This window comes from Myxozyma melibiosi (genome assembly GCF_037950935.1).
Source record: "Myxozyma melibiosi strain Phaff 52-87 chromosome Unknown BZA70scaffold_1, whole genome shotgun sequence".
In the NCBI taxonomy this organism is placed as follows: Eukaryota; Fungi; Ascomycota; class Lipomycetes; order Lipomycetales; family Lipomycetaceae; genus Myxozyma; species Myxozyma melibiosi.
The window spans coordinates 3694190-3708703 of NW_027042915.1; the positions used below are offsets into that span (position 1 = coordinate 3694190).

The following is a 14514-nucleotide window of genomic DNA, read 5'->3' on the forward strand; positions in this document are numbered from 1 at the left end:
ACCCTTCCCTCCCGCGCAAAGCACTCACTCACCCACGCAAAAATGAACGCACACACAAAGACATACTCTTAACAACTAACAGAGAAATAAAAAAAAAGCAAAAATATTGCCTCCTATCGGATTTGAACCGATGATCTCGGCATTACTAGTGCCGCGCCTTACCAACTTGGCCAAAGAGGCTTTTTTAAAAAAAAATATATAGTGGCTTTTATAAACCACTGGTGTAGTAGTCTGAGTCTTGCTATTCTAGCGAATATAGCTCTCTAAGACAATCATTAAACATAGATAGTACACTCTTGAACATAAATCCACTCAATCTCACGCACAAATACACGGAAATCTCTGCTCTTGCCGTTCTATTAAGAGAATCATGGAGTGAGAAATGCTCGTGACGAATATCGAATTGATGCGGCGCCGAATTCTCGAGAGTAAGCCAGCCATGAATTATTATTGTTTTGCCGGTTCCTCTTCAGATATAGCGACGACGCAGCCAGAGGAGTAGGAAAGCACTCACAAAAAACACAAAAAAAACAGACAGGAACAAGAATGCAGGCACCTCCCACAACTGTTTCACCAGACGATCTGGCAGCTCGGTTGTCTGGTGTAGCGCTCGAGCAGCCTGTCCGTCGCAGTAAACGGCCCGCTCGCGTCTTCCACAACCTGGACTCGAGCTCGACCGATCCGTCTTCACAGCCAATCATCCCATCCGACCTGCCTGATCCGACGTCGTCGTTTGACGCTTCGATTGCTGCGTCACTGAACGGATTTGTGCCGTCAGTCCCGGATGCTACGACGCCGAAGCCTGTGGCGCCCGGAGCGATGCACTACGGCTCTGGGGCAGCGATGGCGGCCGCAATGACTCCCGGTCGCGATACTCAGCCTGTCTCGTCGGGCGTGGGCGGGAACGGTCGCGTCGACCCAGACCAGATCCCTTCGCTTGTGTCGGTTCGGGAATCTAACCAGGAGTACTACGCGACCCACGTCTATCCGACGATGGAGAAACTATGCCCGCCGATTGCAGGCACGCAGTACACCGCAATCGACCAGGGCTCGTCCAACCCCAAATTCGGCCGTCTGACGCTCTGTAGCGTTCCCCAGACCCCAGAAATGCTAGCGACCTCGCACCTTCCTCTCGGCCTCGTGCTACAGCCGCTGAGCTCGCTCAACCCCGGCGAAAACGAAGTCCCTGTCCTCGACTTTGGCGAGTCCGGTCCGCCACGGTGCAACCGATGCCGCGCATACATCAATCCGTTTGTCCAATTTGCCGACGGCGGGGCCAAATTCGTCTGCAACATGTGCCAGTTTGCAAACACCGTTCCCGGCGATTACTACTCTCCAATCGACGCCTCTGGCAGACGAATCGATCGCGACCAGCGGCCGGAACTGAACCTCGGCTCGGTGGATTTTATCGTGCCGAAGCAGTATACGACGTCTGAACCTATTCCTATGCGGTATCTGTTTGCGATTGATGTTAGTGCGGACGCGGTGAATAAGAGTTTACCACATCTGTCTGCGCAGGCTATCAGAAGAGCTCTGTATGGCTCGGCCTCGAGTCTGCCAGAGGGATGCAAAATTGCAATCATGACTTTTGACCGTGCACTCCATTTTTACAATTTATCCGTAAGCTCGGTTTACTATTGACGTTTGATAATTAATTGGGACTAACTATTATTGCAACATATAGAGCAACCTCACTCAAGCGCAAATGATGGTCGTGAGCGAGGTCGACGACTCTTTTCTCCCGCTAATGAACGGTTTATTCGTTGATCCCGAAGAGTCACGCATGGTAATCGAATCCCTGCTCGATCGCCTCGAGCTCATGTTTGAAGATCTCAAGGTGCCCGAGCCCGCATTCGGCGCCGTTCTCGACGTCGCTTTCCAAGCTCTCGAAGCTACCGGCGGCAAGGTCTTTGTCACCCTGTCTGCGCTGTCGACCTGGGGTCCTGGCCATCTAGTCTTCCGCGACGATCCGCGCCAGTATCATACCGAGAAAGAAAAGGCGCTGTTCAGCGGCGATAATGTGTATTATAAAACATGGGGCCAGAAGTACGCGCATGCGGGCGTGGGTCTCGATCTGTTTGTGTTTCCGAGCACGTACTGCGACCTTGCAAACGTGGGCACCATCTGCGAGCTCTCCGGCGGCGAGCTGTACTACTACCCCAACTTTGTTCCGCAGCGGGACGGCCGACGCATGATCTCAGAGTTCAGCACGGCCGTCGACCGGACGATCGGATACCAGGCGCAGCTCAAGGTGCGTTGCTCGAACGGCCTGCAGGTGGCGGCGTACTATGGCAACTTTTACCATGCGAGACCGGCCGCGGATCTTGAGTTTGGCACGATTGACGAGCACAAGTCTGTGGTTGCCATGTTCAAGTATGACGGCAAGCTGGATCCGAAGCTCGATTCACACTTCCAGGCTGCGTTGTTGTATACGACGAAGTCAGGACAGCGGAGGGTGCGGTGCCATAATTTTGTTGCGGGGGTGACCACGCAAATCAAAGAGGTAGTCAAGTTCTGCGACGAGGACGCGGTCGTGTCTGTGATTGCCAAAGAGGCAGTCCAGCGAATGGTCACCGACCAACTGAAAGATATCCGCTCCGGCATCACCGAGAAATGCGTTCAAATCCTCGCCTCCTACCGAAAACACGGCGCAGCCATGTCCTCGCCCGGCCAGCTCATCCTACCTGAAGCGCTCAAGGAGCTCTCGGTCCTTCTCCTAGGTCTGAACAAAACCAAAGCCCTGCGCGGCGGAAATGTGAGCAGCGACATGCGCGTCTTTTCGATGCGTCTGATAAAGTCGATGCCGATCGAAGACCTCGCGCTCTATCTCTACCCGCGCATATTCGGGCTGCACAACCTCGCTCCCGAGGACGGCTACGTCGATCCTGCGAGCGGCCAGTTCAGAATGCCAAAGTACCTGCGCGCCTCGCTCGCGAGATTCGACGCCGGCGGAGTGTACGTGATTGACAACGGCCAAAACTGCTACCTCTGGATCCACAGACGGGTGAACCCGAACCTCCTGCGCGATCTGTTTGGGCCCAAGTATGAAAAACTCGAGGCGCTGGATCCGTACCTGAACGAGCTTCCGGAGGTCGACATGCCGATCTCGACGCAGGCGCGGAATATCATGGCGCATCTCGCGAGTCTGCGCGGGGCAAAGGCGTTGAGTATCCAGTTGGCCAGGCAGGAGCTTGATGGTGCGGAGTATGAGGTTTCGGCGATGATGGTTGAGGATCGGAATAATGAGGCGATGAATTATGTGGATTACCTGTGTCATATTCATAAGCAGATTCAGTTGGTTAATCATAGTTAACGATGAACGGAATGGTTGATCATAGTTGACGATGGAACAAAATGTGTACAGATCTGTTGTTTTGCTAGCATTTGAATGTCTCTTTTTTGCAGTTTATTTTCACAATGTAGTTGTCACATAGATCAGATTGCATAATGCAGGCTTGGTTTTTGAGGATCTGTTTTTTCATCGAGCTACGACGAGCAAGTTGGTTTATAGATGGAAGAGATATATTACAGTAAATCACCCTCTAACCAGAAAAATACAAGAAAACAACCCAGAATGACAAGTAAAGGAAAAAAAGAAGCGGCATGATTTCAGTTACTCATTCACAACATCCATAATCTTTTGTCCAAACAGTCCGCTGAACAAATCATCAATCTGCTCTTCGTTCCACGTCGCTTGAGGCTCAGGCGCCATGAAATTCTGGATCTTCTCCTGGACATGGTACCGCAGCTTCCGGCCCTTTGACGCTTTCGTGTCGAGATCTGGTTTCTTGACTTTTTGCTTTGAAACTGTCCATTTAACGCCGCTCGCGAGAGCGGACGAGGTTACGTCTGAATCCGCCATGTTTTTCTCGACTAGATCTTTGAGCAGCATTTGGTAGAAATCGGTATCGTCGTAAATGAACGATTCCGAACGCAGGCTGTCGTCCGAAACACGCTCGACTCGTTTACTCTCGTTTGCAGCTTTCGCACCACCCGCGCTCGCGTTCCGATCAACCCTTGTCCGCGCCACCAGTCTATCCATGTCGCGAAGCAGATCCGCGATTTGGAAGGATATGCTCTGGTTGAGGACCGAGAATTTCTTTGAACTGGCGAGCGCGCCGACGCCGTTCGCAGACTGCACTTTCCGCGACCATTTCTCGAGAACGGCGGTGCGGTAGGGGGAGGAGGCGTCGGAGAGCGCGACGGAGGTTTTGTAGTGTCCGGATACGCGTTTTCGCTTTCTGAGAGTGGGGAGGGCGGGGATGTCGATCTCGTTCGACTCAAGTAGGCGCTGCGGATGTACTGTTAGTATAGAGCTTGTCTAGTTCTATCGGTGTGGAGTGATTATGCTTACCCGTCGCAGTTGAATCAGGTCCTCCAGAAGTTCAAAAATTTTGTCTTGAGCCTCAGAAATCAGGCTCTGAACTTCAGTATCCTCGGCGTAGGACTCATTTTGCTGGACAATATCGAGTGCTTTATTAAGCGAGGTAATTGATTTTTGCAGTTGAATTCGTCCGTCGAGAATGCGTTCGTAGATGGTCTGGAGGAGAGTTAGTGTACTGACGTTGCTGAAGAGGAAAAAATTATTGATCTCGAGAGGAATAGAGAGAGTGGACGTACGGCTTGCCGCTTTACAGCCAGTCCGTTTTGGTAGTTGTCGGATTGAGAAGCCATGGCTGTCTACACAGTTCAAGAGGAGGAGAGGAGGAGACAAGAGTGCTGGTGTGGCTGTGGTAGAGGTCTGCGTAGAGGCAGTCGATGAATTTGTCGAGAATATTTTGGATTGGGACTTTGAGGTTGAGTTTGGCTGTCTGCGGCTCGATTGTGTTACGTAATGTATTTGTCATGATTATATTTTATCTTACATAACCCGACGGCCCTCAGAAGTGCCCTAAATGGCAAGAGAGCCAGCCAGAGCGCAATTAAAAGAGTCGCCCGCAGTCTTCGTCGCAGAAGCGGATTAGCGCAGTCGACAATCAAATCCAGGCAACGAGAGCCAGCCAGGCTGATAAAGGCCAGGTCCGTGTCCGATAAGCCCTTACCCTTGAGGGCCCATATCTTTGGCCAGCACCGCAGTGACTCAGAGGTTATGGCACAACTGCATAAGCTCACTGCACAATGCCCGTTCCGGCGGCGTGATTGGGCATAGGCGGTACTGCAATTCCCCTGCTTGACAGACCGTACCCGCCTGCACGCCGCTTTTATCTGAGCCTGCTCAAAGAGTAAAGTGCCTTCTACTTCACGGCCTTGACCTGACCCTCTTCCTGCTCACCACCTTCTTCCTTCTCATCCTCACTACACCACAATGGCCGAAGACCCTCGCATGTCCGCTGCGGAAGCCTGTAAGTTCTCTTTCTCTTCATCTCTCTTGCAATTGACGGCCAGCGGTCTCGCGCTCGGCCTCCTGCGCACCGCTCTTGCCGTCGCCAATCTTCACTCTCTCGCACTTTTTTGCTAACCTGCCTCGGGCTTCCTCTAGCCGTTATCAACGCGGCCGCCGTCACAAGAAACTATGCCATCCACCCGCGTATCAAGTATGCCACTCTCTTGTTCTTTGGATGCCTCCTGTCGAGCAATTGCTGTGCTCCACAGTCGCTGCTTGCTCGTTCCTCGGCCTGCGTCCCTTGGCTCGCCCTACGGACCAGCAATCAAAGATAACCGCATTCTCTAACACCATCTCTTCTTCTTCTGCTTAGGTACAACACTGTCGCTGGTGTGAACGGTCCTCTTGTTATTCTCGAGAACGTCAAGGTCCGTTTGCTCCCCTATTTCCTTATCTTGCCCAGGTCCCTCTGCCGGATTGGGTTTCTTTTCTCGAGGACCTCACTCCCCGAGACCTCCAATCCTTCTCAGCCTCTGACATCCATCCGTCTAGTTCCCCCGTTACAACGAGATTGTCAACCTTACCCTCCCCGACGGAACCGTCCGTGCCGGTCAGGTTCTTGAGGTCCGCGGCAGCCGTGCTGTCGTCCAGGTTCGTATCTCCCCACCAGCGCCTCTATCGCCTTCTCGCATATCGCCGAGCATCCTGCTAATCCTTATCCACCCCAGGTTTTCGAAGGTACTTCCGGTATCGATGTCAAGAAGACCCGTGTCGAGTTCACCGGAGAGAGCTTGCGCATTCCCGTCTCCAGTGATGTTCTCGGACGTATCTTTGACGGTTCTGGACACGCTATCGATAACGGTAAGATTTTTTCTTTCTCAATCTCTTTCCATTTTCGACTTTTCACAAGTCTTTCATATGTATTTGCTCTGTTCAATCGTCCGTGTTGCTAAACTGTCTTTTATTTAATTCAGGTCCCAAGGTCTTTGCTGAGGATTACCTTGACATCAACGGTTCTCCCATCAACCCCTACTCCCGTATCTACCCCGAAGAGATGATTTCCACCGGTATCTCTGCCATCGACACCATGAACTCCATTGCTCGTGGCCAGAAGATTCCCATTTTCTCTGCTGCCGGTCTTCCCCACAACGAAATCGCCGCCCAGATTGCCCGACAAGCCGGTTTGGTCAAGAGACCAACCAAGGACGTCCACGACGGTCACGAGGAGAACTTCTCCATCGTCTTCGGTGCTATGGGTGTCAACTTGGAGACCTCGCGATTCTTCAAGCAGGACTTCGAGGAGTCTGGCTCGCTCGACCGTGTCACTCTCTTCCTTAACTTGGCTAACGATCCTACTATCGAGCGTATCATTACTCCTCGATTGGCTTTGACCACCGCCGAGTACTTGGCTTACCAGACCGAGAGACACGTTCTCGTCTTGCTTACCGACATGTCCTCGTACGCCGACGCTCTTCGTGAGGTTTCCGCCGCCCGTGAGGAGGTCCCCGGTCGTCGTGGTTACCCCGGTTACATGTACACTGATTTGTCGACCATCTACGAGCGTGCCGGTCGTGTTGAGGGCCGCAACGGTTCGATCACTCAGATTCCTATTCTTACCATGCCTAACGATGATATCACTCATCCTATCCCTGATTTGACCGGATATATCACTGAGGGACAGATCTTCGTCGATCGTCAGCTCTACAACCGTGGTATCTACCCGCCAATCAACGTCCTTCCTTCCCTCTCCCGTCTTATGAAGTCCGCTATCGGTGAGAAGCTTACCCGCAAGGATCACGGTGATGTCTCCAACCAGCTCTACGCCAAGTACGCTATTGGCCGTGATGCCGCCGCCATGAAGGCTGTCGTCGGTGAGGAGGCCTTGTCGCAGGAGGACAAGCTCTCGCTCGAGTTCTTGGAGAAGTTCGAGCGCAGCTTTATCTCCCAGGATTCGTACGAGGGACGTACCATCTTCGAGTCATTAGACCTCGCCTGGTCGCTCCTCCGTATCTACCCCAAGGAGCTCCTCAACCGTATCCCGGCCAAGATCATCAACGAGTTCTACCAGAGAGCCCGTGCCGAGGCCGCCGGAACCCCTGCTCCCGCTCCCACCGAGCCCGAGGCCGCCGCTGCATAAATGTAATTCCTGTTAGATAAATGATAATCTCCCGTCTTTCTTTCTGTGGGCGAGAGAAGATCAAGAGCGAGTGAAAACGCGCTGGTGAGGGATGCTTGTGTTTTATCATGTTGGGTGTTGCAAAACGTTTTTATTTTATTACCTGATTAGTTTGTTTTCAAATTATTATATTTTTTAATAGTGTTGTATTTTGTGCTCTCATCCTATCGTTTTCTCATTATCTCTTGTATCAAGTGCGATTTAGTATACTTTCATACATTACATATAAATAAATTTTGATCTTCATTGTAAACAGTTTCGTTTTGTATATACTGTAGGATCTGGTTGGTTCGTTGCTCGTTTGATCAAGAACATGCTGTAATTGTGTTCTTATGTAGGAAGACTCCATTTTGGTGAAGTGAGCTGGGAGATGTAATTGCTCCAACGTCATTACAATTTCAATTACCTTAGCGTTTCTATAGCAACTATCGATATTCACGTAGCAGTTACTGTCTAAGCTACTGTCATGAGGCGACAAGGCTGGCTATCCACGCCGCACCTCACGAATCATCTTGTGGCGAAGTAGCGTCGTCGCGCGCCGAAGGGTTGTCGTTGGATGACATAATGAGGGGATAAGCGATGGATAAGTGGAAGGTAAGTGGGAGTTGTAGTGGAAGCGCAAGTGATTAGGAAGATAGTAGATGAAGGTTCATTATCAGGAAGACTGGGTAAGCCAGGCTTCCTTAAATATTACTCTACAAGATGCCTCATTCTATCCTCTCGCCGGAAGAGATTAGTCTCCACGTTAGCAGGACGAGGAGGCTGGCTCTCGAGGGGTAAGAATGTTAGTAAATGAGTGTGGTTTGTTGACAAGAAGAAACCGTGCGGAGGATGAAGGGATCTTTGATGAGGGGAAACCTCCCTGCTCATGCCTTAGCGTCCTGCGAAGTACTCTTCATGCGGGAGGGTGTAGGCGTGACCTTGTGAAGTGAGGCAGAGGTAATCTCCCGTGGATGGACTGCTGGTTAGGCGTTCTGAGGTGAGGCAAGATGGCTGGGCTCTTGCAGGGATAGATGTAGTAGACGGACAAGCATCGTGAGGTGAGGCAGGATGACAGGTCTCTGACACGGATGAGGGTTTGGAGGAGGCCGGGCAGTTCTGCCTCGCAACCTCATGACACTCCCCCCCCAGGCGACGTCTAGTCAAAGAGGTCGACGGCCTATAAGGAAGTAGTTAGTGTTTTGGTAGCATCCCAGAACTGAATAGCTTGCCAGGGAACGAATTGCGATTCAGCCCAAGAGTTTTCGGATTCTGGTGTATGTTTCCATTTGCATAGGAAGCGGCGACCATTGTTGATGCCAGTAGGTTCCTCAGCAATAATTTTTTCGACTTCGAAGAATTCCATGGGGTCTCGTACATTCTGAGCTCGTTTCGACCTGGTGTGATAGGATGGTTCGGGTTCAGAGATGTTTTGTGAGCCTGGTGGGTAATACTTCTTGATGCGATCAATGTTGACTACCGGGTGACGGCGTCTGTCGTTGAACTGAAGGCGGACATTCTGATTTGCTTCAATTGCAGTGATCACGAAGGGTCCTTCGTATGGATCATCGAAAGCCGATAGATGAGTGGCTCTTCTGCGGAGGAGCACTTGGTCGCCAGCTTTGTAGGGTGGTGGTTGGGCGCGATGTGCATCGTAGGCTCGTTTTTGTTTGACCTGGGCCGCGTGCATTGCGTCCTGAACTCTGAGCCAAACACTTTGTATATCTTCAGTGTAGTGCTGCTCTGGTGCGGCAACGGATGGTGTTATGCCATGAAATGATCTAGGAGTGTAGCCATACAAGGCTTCGAACGGTGACATGCCGATTGAAGTATGCAGGGATTGATTGTAAGCGAACTCGAGTAAGGAAAGATAGGAATCCCATTCCCTTCTCTGTGCTCTGGTCAGCGAATGCTTTATTAAGTTCTTCAGCGTCTCAATTGTGCGTTCAGATTGGCCATCCGTCTGCGGGTGAGAGGCGGTTGACATAAGAGGGGTGATGTTAAACTGGTCGCGGCATCTGTTAACGAACGCTGAGGTGAAGGCACTATCGCGGTCGGAAACAATGGTGTCCGGGAGTCCATGTTTGGTGAAAACGTAGTCGATTAAATCATCGAAGACATCGGCTGCTTTTCTTGTTGATTGCATAGGAATGAAAGTAGCAAATTTTGTGAGTCGATCTACGACCACAAGAATTTGGTTATTCCCGTTAGTTGTTTGTTCGGCGATTATTGCAAAGTCCATGCTAATGGATTTAAAGGGGACATTAGGGATCGGCATTGGTTGTAACATACCTACTGGAGGCTTGTGAGGAACCTTCGTCCGCTGGCATTTGTCGCAGCAGCGAACGAATCTCTCAATGTCTCGGTACATGTTCAGCCAATAGAAGTCCCTTGCTAATTGAGCGTGCAACGCCGCAACACCTGGGTGTCCAGCGGTAACTGAGTCGTGATATTCTTCAAGGAATTTAATTGGAAGATCTGCTCCAGGGATGCATAATCTCCAGGGAGCTGTGTCTTGTAAACGGAGATAGATCAGTCCCTCGCGGTAGTCGTATCGCGAGAGGATGTTGTCCGTGATATGTGTGTTGGATTGGGTTCTGTGTGTCAGCTGATCTATGAGTATTTTCCATTGGGGAATTTTTTGGTACTCTTGTCGAATGGTCTCCAAGTCCACAGGGTAATGGATGGTTAGAGACGCAGGTTGCACATAGATTAGTTTGTTCATAGGGATGCGAGATAGTGCGTCGGCGACGACATTATCTCGGCCTTTGCGGTAATGAAACACTGGATGGTAATCTGCCAACTTCTCGATCCAACGACGTTGTCGGTCGTTAAGAATTGGTTGAGTTGGTAGGAATAATAGAGCCTTGTGGTCGGTATAGACGTCAAATTCCTGACCCACTAAGAAAGGTCTCCAATATAGGCAAGCTTCAACAATAGCGAGGGCCTCTCGATCATGCGTCGGGTAGTTCCTTTGATGTTTGTCAAGCTTCTTAGAGAAGTAGGCAACCGGGTGTTCGTCTTGAACAAGCACGGCGCCAATTGCTACAAGTGAAGCATCAGTCTCGATTGAAAAGCGTTTGCTGAAATCGGGATGGCTGAGTACCGGCGTTGTAGTGAGGGCTTTCTTAACCGCGTCGAACTCGCGTTGGAGATCTTCGTCCCAACGTAGGATCCGTGAGTTAGACGACGCAGCTGTCAAGCGGCTGGAAATATGAGCATAATTTTGCACGAACCGTCGGTAATAATTAACCATACCAAGAAAAGATTGTAAGTCTTTAACAGAGGTAGGCACCGGCCGTTCTAGAATCGCAGAAATGTGTCGAGGGATGGGCTGCAGTCCCGAACCGGAGACAACATGACCTAGAAACTCACAAGAAGATGCACATAGAGTAGTTTTCTTTGGTTTGACGACAAGCGCGTTGTCGGATAGTCGCTTAAGGACCAAGTTAAGGTGTGAAAGGTGATCCTCCATAGTCTCTGAAAAAACTAGGATATCATCCATGTAGACAATCACAAACTGATCGAGCACGTCGGCAAGGATTTGGTTCATGAAGCGTTGGAAAGTTGCTGGCGCGTTGGTGAGACCAAACGGCAGCACGGTGAATTCATATAAGCCATAACGCGTGTTCATGGCGGTTTTGTGTTGGTCTTCGGGGTGCACCGGAATCTGCCAGTAGCCACTGGTCAAGTCCATTTTGGAAAAGATTTTGGCACCACCGATACGATCTAGCAGTTCGTCCAGTCTAGGGATTGGATAGCTGTTGCGGATTGTTTGTTTGTTCAGTGCGCGATAGTCTACGCACATACGGAGGGACCCATCTGTCTTTTTAACAAATAGGACAGGGGCGCCGTAAGGACTTTTAGAAGGTTTTATCATTCCTTCTTTGAGTAGTTTGGTAATTGTGTTTTTTAGTTCTTGCAATTCTTGTTGCGATAATCGGATAATACCTTTACGCGGCGGGTGAGCTTCCTCGCCAGGTTTGAGTTCGATCCGATGTTGGTATTCTCTATTAAGTACCTTTCCCATAGGTACTGTTTCCGAGAAAGTGGTTTGATAATCTTTGAGCAGTTTCTCGACTCTGGATTCATATCCTGCAAGAAATTCCGCTTCGACCGTGAGTCCGTTCATGTGCTCTGGGAGGCTGAAGGGAACCGCGTTTTGGGAGATGTCGATACCGTCGATACCTTCCTGAATTCGGATAAGATATACTTCGGTGTCTTGGTTACCAGGTCGATCTTTGAGGTGCTTGGTAAACTGATGCATACTGCAAACTTCGATGGGGTTCTCGACGTTCCCGAATGATGGGCGTTCAGAACTGAAAGGAAGGATTAGGTTGTCTTGTTTTTGTAACATGAGTGTATTGTTTAATGTATTGATAATTCCTCCGTACTTTCTTAAGAAAGGCATACCTAACAACGGTGGACCGTCGAGGCCGGATAGAACGTAGAAATGAAGAGGGAAGTCGTAATCTCCGACTGTTAACGTAATATTAGCTGTTTTGTGGGCAACAACAAGACCATTAGGTGTAGACATGAATCGAGGTTTATCGAATTTGTGGTTTTGGGTTTTAATCCCGTGCGTCGTACAAAACCGAGCACTTACTGCGAAAGAGGAACACCCAGTATCGATAGTAACTGGAATGGTGTTGCCATTTAAATTCATCTGGACACACACGGTGTCAGATTCCTCGGGCAGTAAGGGGTTTGAAGTACTTAGGACTGGATTTATATTCGTGTACGGTATATTGCATTGTTTAAAACTAAAGCCATTAACTAATATGTGACGCGGATGGTGTTTAGGCATCTCGTTCACTGGAATCACACAATTGAGCGTCGGGTGTTCGCCGAGCTCCATATTCTCTGAAAGATTAAACGTCGGATGTTCGCCGAGTTCCATATTCTCTGAAATTAGTCCGTCGGACAGGGGTTGAGTCGACACGTCGCTCCTTACTCCTTCTTCGCGGGCTGTGGTGTGTGAACCGTTATTAGTTTGGTTTGAGGCATAGTTTACATTTGTGGGGGAACTTACTTCCGTCTTCTTAGGGCGCTTGGAATGGTCCTTGTTGAAGCAGTTCTCGTCCGTATGAGAAGCGGGGCTGGAGAAGTTGTGCTTCAAGCAAAACTTACATCCTTCCTGAGTTCTCGGGGCAGGCTTACCGCGGCTACCACCCGCGCTGATAGTTCTCTGTCTGGCGCGAGGGGGATAGTCCTGAGTTGCGGTTTCCTGACTAGTCGATTGCTCGGGGGCTTTGCGCTTGAGGGAGGCAGATTCCTTCTTCTCCTCTTGCGTGGATCCAATGCGAATGTGACCGTCCGGGTTGGGGATCATATACTCACGGGCGTTCTCTGGGTCGTTAATCGGGGTGTTGAAGTCAAACTGAAATGCGGTGCCCATGTACTTTGCCTCAACTAGCGTGGCACAAAGTCTCTTCAAGGCTTTGACATCTGGCTTTCTGGACGCGTCTTCGAGTTTCTTGTACAAAGCCGAACTCGTGCAGCGGCTGCGGGCGTTCAAGACGATGTCAAAGTCACAGCCCTCGCGCTTGGGCGCGTGGTCGGCAAGATTCTCCAAACGATTGACCCAGGCATAGGGCGATTCTCCCTTGCTCTGAAAAGCGTTCAAGGCGAGAGCGGCGGGATCATACTCCTGTTTCTCGGGGAACTCCAATGCCAAGAAGCGATAGATGTCGAGCAGGGTGGTGGTCGGGTGCTTTCTCCACGTGGCGTAGTCGCCGAGCTTCATCTGAGCGGGACCGTAGAGACACTTGTTCAACGCGTTCTTGATCTCAGAGTTCTTGTAATGAGCAAAGTGATCTCCGACGTTGTTCAAGAATTCGCGGTAAAAGGTGTACAAGCGAACGCGAGTCGTGAGCTTGCCATCCACGAGAGAAAGGTCGCCCGAGTAGCGGACATGCTTGGGGATGTCAAGACGGGGCAGAGTTTTGATGTCCCAGACCTTGGAGTCGATATAGGTATCGTCCGGGAGAGGGCTCCAACCTGCCAACGTGCGAATGATTCCGCGCGGGACCTGATCAAGGGGAATCATAGAAGGCGGATCCACCTCAGTTAGGGCCAGTTCGCGGAAGTAGGCTGCCTGGACCTTTGCAGGATCGACGGCGGTGTACTTCTGGACGACTGGGGCGTTGGTCGGGGGAGTCGCTGGCAAGGTGGATGTCTGACCGGTTGCGGCAGTCGGCGCTTTGGGGCGCCTCATGCGCTCAAGAAGGGAGGTTACCGGTCTTGATACAACTGCGGCTACAATTCAGGCAGCATCGCTACCATGTGGCGAAGTAGCGTCGTCGCGCGCCGAAGGGTTGTCGTTGGATGACATAATGAGGGGATAAGCGATGGATAAGTGGAAGGTAAGTGGGAGTTGTAGTGGAAGCGCAAGTGATTAGGAAGATAGTAGATGAAGGTTCATTATCAGGAAGACTGGGTAAGCCAGGCTTCCTTAAATATTACTCTACAAGATGCCTCATTCTATCCTCTCGCCGGAAGAGATTAGTCTCCACGTTAGCAGGACGAGGAGGCTGGCTCTCGAGGGGTAAGAATGTTAGTAAATGAGTGTGGTTTGTTGACAAGAAGAAACCGTGCGGAGGATGAAGGGATCTTTGATGAGGGGAAACCTCCCTGCTCATGCCTTAGCGTCCTGCGAAGTACTCTTCATGAGGGAGGGTGTAGGCGTGACCTTGTGAAGTGAGGCAGAGGTAATCTCCCGTGGATGGACTGCTGGTTAGGCGTTCTGAGGTGAGGCAAGATGGCTGGGCTCTTGCAGGGATAGATGTAGTAGACGGACAAGCATCGTGAGGTGAGGCAGGATGACAGGTCTCTGACACGGATGAGGGTTTGGAGGAGGCCGGGCAGTTCTGCCTCGCAACCTCATGACACATCTCTTCTCCACAAGATCCAGCCCCTCGCCCCTTCCGGCGAGTAGACTGACTTCTTACGACGAGAGGATAGAATGAGGCAGCCCGTAGAGTAACATATAAGGAAGCCTGGCTTACCCAGTCTTCCGGATATGCAACTCAACCTT

General features: G+C 50.8%; 4 protein-coding genes and 1 non-coding gene across 5 annotated transcripts; 2 read left to right on the top strand and 3 right to left on the bottom strand.

Moving 5' to 3' along the window:
* Positions 1-107: 107 nt before the first annotated feature.
* Positions 108-180, bottom strand: BZA70DRAFT_t14. Its single transcript has one exon. It is a non-coding gene; the product is annotated as a tRNA-Thr (tRNA).
* On the top strand, positions 180-3521 carry BZA70DRAFT_245293 (Sec23/Sec24 trunk domain-containing protein). Its single transcript, XM_064910620.1, has 2 exons — positions 180-1620; positions 1685-3521. Exons 1-2 carry the CDS (start codon positions 547-549, stop codon positions 3311-3313), a joined length of 2703 nt encoding a protein of 900 aa, XP_064771557.1. The 5' UTR covers positions 180-546; the 3' UTR covers positions 3314-3521.
* BZA70DRAFT_52781 (apoptosis-antagonizing transcription factor) lies at positions 3464-4965 on the bottom strand. Its single transcript, XM_064915187.1, has 3 exons — positions 4621-4965; positions 4355-4540; positions 3464-4291 (listed from the first exon to the last, which is right to left on the bottom strand). The coding sequence occupies exons 1-3, from the start codon at positions 4672-4674 to the stop codon at positions 3614-3616; spliced, it is 918 nt and encodes a 305-aa protein (XP_064771558.1). The 5' UTR covers positions 4675-4965; the 3' UTR covers positions 3464-3613.
* A 340-nt stretch (positions 4966-5305) lies between these two features.
* On the top strand, positions 5306-7460 carry BZA70DRAFT_287828 (P-loop containing nucleoside triphosphate hydrolase protein; the record flags this gene model as incomplete). Its single annotated transcript, XM_064913988.1, has 6 exons — positions 5306-5342; positions 5480-5534; positions 5697-5751; positions 5876-5974; positions 6052-6184; positions 6298-7460. The coding sequence occupies 6 exons, from the start codon at positions 5306-5308 to the stop codon at positions 7458-7460; spliced, it is 1542 nt and encodes a 513-aa protein (XP_064771559.1).
* Positions 7461-12205: 4745 nt separating this feature from the next.
* On the bottom strand, positions 12206-13873 carry BZA70DRAFT_273969 (uncharacterized protein). Its single transcript, XM_064911915.1, has 2 exons — positions 12511-13873; positions 12206-12446 (listed from the first exon to the last, which is right to left on the bottom strand). The coding sequence occupies exons 1-2, from the start codon at positions 13693-13695 to the stop codon at positions 12429-12431; spliced, it is 1203 nt and encodes a 400-aa protein (XP_064771560.1). The 5' UTR covers positions 13696-13873; the 3' UTR covers positions 12206-12428.
* Positions 13874-14514: the final 641 nt, after the last annotated feature.